Source organism: Dermochelys coriacea, chromosome 9, assembly GCF_009764565.3.
Source record: "Dermochelys coriacea isolate rDerCor1 chromosome 9, rDerCor1.pri.v4, whole genome shotgun sequence".
Lineage (NCBI taxonomy): Eukaryota > Metazoa > Chordata > Testudines > Dermochelyidae > Dermochelys > Dermochelys coriacea.
This window is the reverse complement of record NC_050076.1, coordinates 7,402,899-7,409,583: the sequence shown is the minus strand read 5'-3', so window position 1 is coordinate 7,409,583 and position 6,685 is coordinate 7,402,899. Positions and strand designations below refer to the sequence as shown.

Below are 6,685 nucleotides of genomic sequence, written 5' to 3'. Positions count from 1 at the left end.
TGCTGGGACTTGAGCACGCCGAGATTAGAGACCCCCTCTCCCCCCACCCCCAAGACAAGGCGTTTGTGTGGGGTGGTGCAAGGTGAGAGATCCAGGCCTGCTCTGAGCACGCTAGCTGAGGATCAATAACTCCTTGGGAGGGGCAGTAAAGGTTTGGCCCCTCTGATAAGGGGGCTGAGCTATTTAAGTTGCAAATGAAGGAGGCGGCTTTGGAGTCACAAAAGAAACTTGTGAGTAGATCACAGACCCTGTTACTGCCCATATTCCAACCCTGCCCAGCTCCTTCTAGTCAGAAAATCCCTCGTTGTGGGTCTGGTTGGTGACTGGATCCTCTCCTGAGCCAGCGGCGGAGCAGCGTCATTGGGGCCTGTGCCCTCGCTCCACCCCAGTGATGAGCAAAATGACATCCATGTGGCTCTTTAGTGTGGACACAGGCAAAGTCAAGCCAGAGCAATCGGCCTGGAGGGGTCAGTCTAGGTTCTAGCCCTGTGTCTGCCACCGACGGGAATTAGGTAATTCATGGAGGGCAGGTCCACCAATGGCTATTAGCCAAAATGGTCAGGGAGGCAACCCCATGCTCCTGGTGTCCCTAAACCTCTGACTGCAGGAAGCTGGGAGTGAACAACAGGGGATGGATCACTCGATTATTGTCCCGTTCTGTTCAGTCCCTCTGAAGCACCCAGCACCGGCCACTGTCGGAAGACAGGCCCCGGGGCTGGATGGACCATTGGGCTGCCCCCGTGTGACCGTTCTTACGCCCTGCCACGCCTTGGCACTCCGTGACGTTGTGCCTCATGGATCCCTGTTGCACAAACGGCTCCCTCCCTCCATTCATTTCCCAGTTCCAACGGGCAAGCCGGGAGCGGGAGGCGACAGACAAGGGCAAAGGTGCTGCCGTTCAGACCCCATGTAGGGATCGCAGCGCCAGGGAGCTGGAAGAATCGGGCTTGGCCGCATTTCCCGAGGGAGAGACAAACGACCTTGAAAAGTCAGGAAAGCGGGGCTGAAAAAATGGCCGAGGACACGGCAAGGGACCGGTGCAAGCTTCATGAGCTTGGCCTCCTCGGGAAATACTCTGATAGCCGCCCCCATGGCCGCCCCACAGACACCACAGGCAGGCGCAGGACAGCCCCATCGGTACAGGCCTGGCACGGCTGGCCCGGATCGACTAGCTCAGGCTCAGGCTAGGCTCTAAAGTTGCAGCGTAGACGTTGGCATGAGGGCAGGTCTCAGAGCCCAGGCTCCAACGCGAGCTGGAACGTCTACACTGGGATGTTTAGCCCCATAGCTGGAGCCTCAGTCTGCCGAACTGGGCTCTGCGACCCGGTGCTGGGGTTTTATTAGCGCCGCGTAGACATACCCCGCATCATTCTGCTGCTGAATCTGAGCAAGTCCCTAGGGAGGGAGGGGGAAGCCGGCTCCGAAGGAAAAGCCCTTGGACCGCCAATCGACGGGAGGTGGGAAGAGCACCGGACTCCTGGTGGGTTCTCTGAGCAGGCCAGGACACAGCTGGCTCTGCCCAGTCTCCCCGTCTCACTGCAGCGCTGGGCACGGGCGGCATGTTCTAGGCACGAAGCTCTTGATAGATCCTCTCCTCCCTGGAGCGTCTGGCTCATCCCTGAGCAGTTCCCTGCAGCAGTGCGAGACCCGTGTGCATTTCTCAGCGCTGGGGAGCGGGGCAGGGCCCACCCAGCTGCTGTTGTGTTGGATGGTGGAAATGCTGCTGCTGGGGACAGGAGCCCAGTGTCCATACGCCCGTTCCTGCCCACCTGCCTCTTGTACTTCTGGGGCCTGGGCTGCACCGCGGGGCTGTCAACGTCATCAGAACAGGCGTGACACGGCGCACAGAGGAGCGGGCAGCACAGACGGGGAGAGGCCCATCCTGCATGGTGCTGGCCAGCCACAAGTAACGCCCCAGTGTGGGGCTCGAATGCCAGGTCGCTGGGAGGAGGCTGGGCGCGGCGTGCCCTGCTCTAGGCTGGTGTCTGAACCAGGCTCGGCGTCACAGCAGCCGACACCATCGCTGGCTGCCTCGTTCAGACTCAGCAGCATTGCCCAGCGCAGGCCAGTCCCCTGCAAGGACCCGCCCCGTGTACGGCCGGGGCGCCGCACGCTCGGGGACCAGGTTCCAGCAGATGCCATGAGGTGCAGCCACACTGCCCCACTAGCATTGGGGGGCTGGGTTTACCTGGCCACACCCACCATCCTGCCTACCTGCGTTGGGGCACGCTGGGAAAATGTGGGCCACTCTCCCACCCTGCCTCAGCAGGGGATTGGGTGCCCCGAGGACAGAGAGCAGCGCCCCGGGGCAGGCCACTCTGTGTGGAGTTAGAGGAAGGATCGGCCAAGTGGGGCTGAGCAGGTTATATCCAGAGAGCAGAACCAGGTCCTGGAAGGCACCAACCCCAGCTTTGGGTCGGCCCCCACAACTGTTGCAGCCTATCTAAGGGCTTGTCTACACTAGAAAGTTGGTTTCTTATATCGCTTTAGTTCTTTTCGGTATAAACTGTCTTGTGTCCGCACATACAAGTTCTTTTCCCAGCGTATTTGGCATCTTAACCCACTTGAATTAATCCACTTTGAAAGCGGCATAACTACTCCAGAATGAGTTATCCTGGGATAAGGTTCATGCGGACACAAATCAACTGTTCCATGCCAGGCAGTCCTCCCGCTGCTATCCCACACTGCACTGCTTCACATCGGGCCGGGCTCATGCCCTCCACTACTATGGGGTCATCTTGACAAGGTGTCACCTCCCTGTTTAAATGCTGGCACACACCTAGGTGCGACCCTTTGTGGTGCCAGCTGATGTCAAATTCACATACCAGACACCATTATAGCAGCCATATGCTTCTGCCTAGGCCCTCCGGAGATCCTGAAGTCCCTTGCCCTGGGACAAAAGCACGGCCTGTCCTGTTTTAACAGGAGTCCCCTGAATGTAAAGATCTACGAGCAGCTATTGGAGCAAATGCAGGAGAAGAGGAGCTCTTAGGACATGACCCACTGCCATGCCAAAGCCAGTGGAATGATGGGAACGCAGGAAAGGCATTATGGGAATTTATTAGCCTGACCCAAGTCCCAGAACTCCAGTCAGTTCGGGGAGGTATCCCACGACACCCCACAAGAAAAATCCCAGAATGCACCAAGTTTAGCAGGTTTCAGAGTAGCAGCCGTGTTAGTCTGTATTCGCAAAAAGAAAAGGAGTACCTGTGGCACCTTAGAGACTAACAAATTTATTAGAGCATAAGCTTTCGTGAGCTACAGCTCACTTCATCGGATCCGATGAAGTGAGCTGTAGCTCACGAAAGCTTATGCTCTTAAATTTGTTAGTCTCTAAGGTGCCACAGGTACTCCTTTTCTTTTTGCAAGTTTAGCAGCAGAGCGTTGCTCCGTTGGGTATCCGCCCAGGGTGCTGTGCTGTTATTTAGGAGAAGCGCAGGGCTGCAATGAATCACACCGGAAGTAGCTTCAGCCGACTCAGAGCCAGGGGGCTGTGCTCTTTTGGTGTCCTTCCCACAGAAAAACACAGCCCGAGGAACCATTCCTGCATAGACAAGGCCTGTGGGACTTTCCTGTGTGCGGAGACAGAGGATACCGCCCGCTGACTGACCACTAACCGGTTACAAACGCCGGCTCAGGCTGGCTTTGCAAGAAGGGTTCTCATTACACTGCATGCCCCATGCACATGGCCCTGGGGGTCAGCCATCTACATGCTGGAGCCACATTTTTCAAGCAGATAAGGTGCTGTCTGCAAGCTGGGCTCCTGCTCACCTGCTCTCCCCGCTCCTAACTGATCCGCACAACTTGTGACAGCTGCGAGAGCCAGGCAATCAGTGTTACGGTTTGGAAACACTGTCTCGGTTTGGAGGTCACGCTATCCATCAACGTTTATTGCATTTAACTCACATTTGCTCAGCACCCAGGGGTTTTAAAGTGTGTACAAAAGAAAGCCGGCTAGCGCATTTCCGATCAAAGCAACACGGGCTTTGAAGGCTCTGGGGAGCTGAGCCGCAGAGAACTGTTTTAGTGGAGAATTTATTGCCTTTGCAGTTTTGTCTCATTGTCTCTGTACAGACATCTAAAACTGGCCTTAGCTTCTTCCTGGGTTAACAGATGCCCTCCTGGCGCCTAACCTCTAACCCACACCCTGTTATGGACTGATGAGGCTTAAGGCTGCAACGCTACTGTTCAAGGCCAGGACAAGTTCAGCAAACAGATGGACTTAAAATAGATTTGCTCCAAGCAATCAGTGTTTTCCCAGGGGGATCTTTAGCCTTCAGGTTGACAGAACGACAGTAAATCATGTTCTAAAGAAAATATCGGTATCAAGGAAAAAAAGCCACTGGGGAAAGTGCAAGAAAAATTTCATGAATGAAACCAGCTGCCTTTTCTATAGTGCACGTTAGACTTTAACAAGGGCCTCTCGAAGCGGGAAGGGTAGGGAGAGCCGGCCCGTGGAGTTAAGCTGATTTCAATTCTAGCTCCTTTGGCACTTCTGCTTCTCAAACATATTGGGTTTGAAACAAAGACCACCCCTTGTCATGCCCGCGTTCTCGGCCCCCTGGATCCTTCCGGGAAGCTGTGATGGTGAATTGGGACTAGCACCACCATTTCCATGGGGACAGACTGCTGCACATTCTGCTTTTCCATCAGTCTAGGCGTATTGCTAACGGCTCTACACATGCCAACGAGGTGTGGACTGCAAGGGGATTAAGCTAAACTGGAAGGAGGCACTTTGACTCTGGATTTTAAGTGTGTCTATATATGGAGTTAATCAGGAAGAGTGATTGCGCTTTAAATACACATCCCACCTCAATTCTCACTAGGAAAGGTGACGTGTGCTTACTACCCTAGCTTAGCGAACATGCCCACACTAGGACGCCGCTTGCTGTCAGGAAACACCTCTGCACCCACTGGAGCGTGTCCTGTAGGTCGATGAATGGGCAGGACCTGGCTGCCACTTTGCTGCCTCTCCCAACTCTCTAGGCAACCCCAGGAGCCCCGAGGGGCTGGCAGGGCCCCATGCTCAGCAGGGAATAAAATGAGGGTCAAGTGGGACAAACGCTGTTGCAGTAGGGCTGAAGGAAAGCGATCTCACCCCGCCGCGTGGTGGAGACCTGGGGTAATGGGGGCAGCAAGTGACGTCAGGAAGGAGCTGGCTTTGCAACCAAAAAAAAAAAGCTTGTGCGGGATCCCCTCGCGCAGCAGGAAGATCTGTCTATATACACAGCTGCAGCAAGTGCTATGGGGCAAGGACAGCCTGAAAACACTGCAGGGGGGCTGGACTAGGACAGGGCGTATTAGCCAAGGGAATTCTGCAACGGGGAATCTCAGGTCAATGGCTGGAAATATTTCCCAATGGTGAGACCTACGAAGTCTCCGGAACAGGTCCCCGAGGGAAGGGCAGAGCCCAGGGTCAATCTAGGGGGGGTTGTGCCAGGCGGCACATCTTTCTGAGGCTGCCGTCTTGCTCTTGAGAATCTCAGCTCCTCGTCCTTTACGGCTGGGAAGGGAACCGTGGGACTGGGATCTGCTCAAGCTGCAGAGAATGGGAAACCAGGAGCCAGCTGTCCACCACTCCCTGCAAGGAGCGTATCGAGTGTTCACCTGGTGCTTTTCATCAGCTGATCTCCAAGGGCTTTACAAAAGGGCAGAATCATTCAGAGGCGGGGTTGACTGAGGTACTCAGGAACATGTCAACCATGTTAACTATCGCCCGGCCCATCAGAGCAGCAAGAGGACCACGTTATGAAGACCAAGGGGTCAGATGGGTCTGAGAATTGGGGCCTAAACCACACAGGGCTCCATTGACTGCTCCCGCTTTGAACTGAAGCAGTAACTGCTCTAAAAGGCCAGTCTGGGCCAGACTCCTTTCACCCATGACAGTCAGGCCTTGCCTAGAAGGGGCGCTGTCACAATGAAGTAACTAGCACGACTAGAAGTCTGTTGTTACACAGCCACTGCCTTTAACACAAACTAACCAAGACAGGGGTTTTAGCTTGACCAGTTTAGTCCGAAGTCTAGACTTGTCCACACCAGCCATAGCTAGCACAAGCTAACATCACCCCTGACTCCCACTCTGGACAAGGCCTGGGAAGTTGGTGCCCAGGCCCCCAGCCGAATGCTGCAGGGGTGACAGTGTTCAGCAATCTCTGTTCTTTCCGAGATGGAGACGTTCATGATTGGAGGGAGTTGGGACCTGCTGGTTTTCTTTAGTGGGATGACCTTGGTCTATGCCAGATGATTAATGGCTTAAATCTTCTGGGCATACCTCCCCCCTTCCCCTCCCACTCCGCTCCCCATAGCACGCCCAGCCGTGACTTGTGCCAGGGCTTAGTCAGCGCTCACTGGAGTGCGCTTGCAGAGCAGTGACTCACGTGGGAGTTTAACAGCAGCTGAAATGCAGAGCGCAGTGATAGGAGCTTAGCAAAGGTTGGCTGGGATGAGTCAAAGCAGGGCAAGGCCAGAGGACGTGGGGATCATGGCAAGGAGATCACTGCAAGAGGGGCTCTGGGGAGCAGAGGCACCGGGCAGTCTGCAAGCGGGCTGGCACTTCTGCTGTCCATAGTAGGATGGCTGAAGGGTAAAGGAAGAGGAGGAGCGATGGGGCCTGCATTTCCTTCTCAATATCCCAAGAGGATCCGGGTGGGGCCTCTGAGTGCCTGCTGAATTTGACACAGGCAGG

At 55.2% G+C, this 6,685-nt stretch overlaps 1 protein-coding gene across 3 annotated transcripts in view; it reads right to left on the bottom strand.

The window, feature by feature from the left end:
* Positions 1–6,023: 6,023 nt before the first annotated feature.
* The window catches only part of DIS3L2 (DIS3 like 3'-5' exoribonuclease 2), a 284,495-nt gene continuing 283,833 nt past the window's right edge, over positions 6,024–6,685 (bottom strand). Inside the window, exon 22 of one of the 3 annotated variants that reach the window (XM_043491800.1) lies at positions 6,024–6,093. In XM_043491800.1, the coding sequence (XP_043347735.1) occupies positions 6,062–6,093 (32 nt within the window). In that variant the 3' untranslated portion in view covers positions 6,024–6,061. The remainder of the gene's footprint in view (positions 6,094–6,685) is intronic. The other 2 variants (XM_043491795.1, XM_043491797.1) reach the window with 2 other exon arrangements.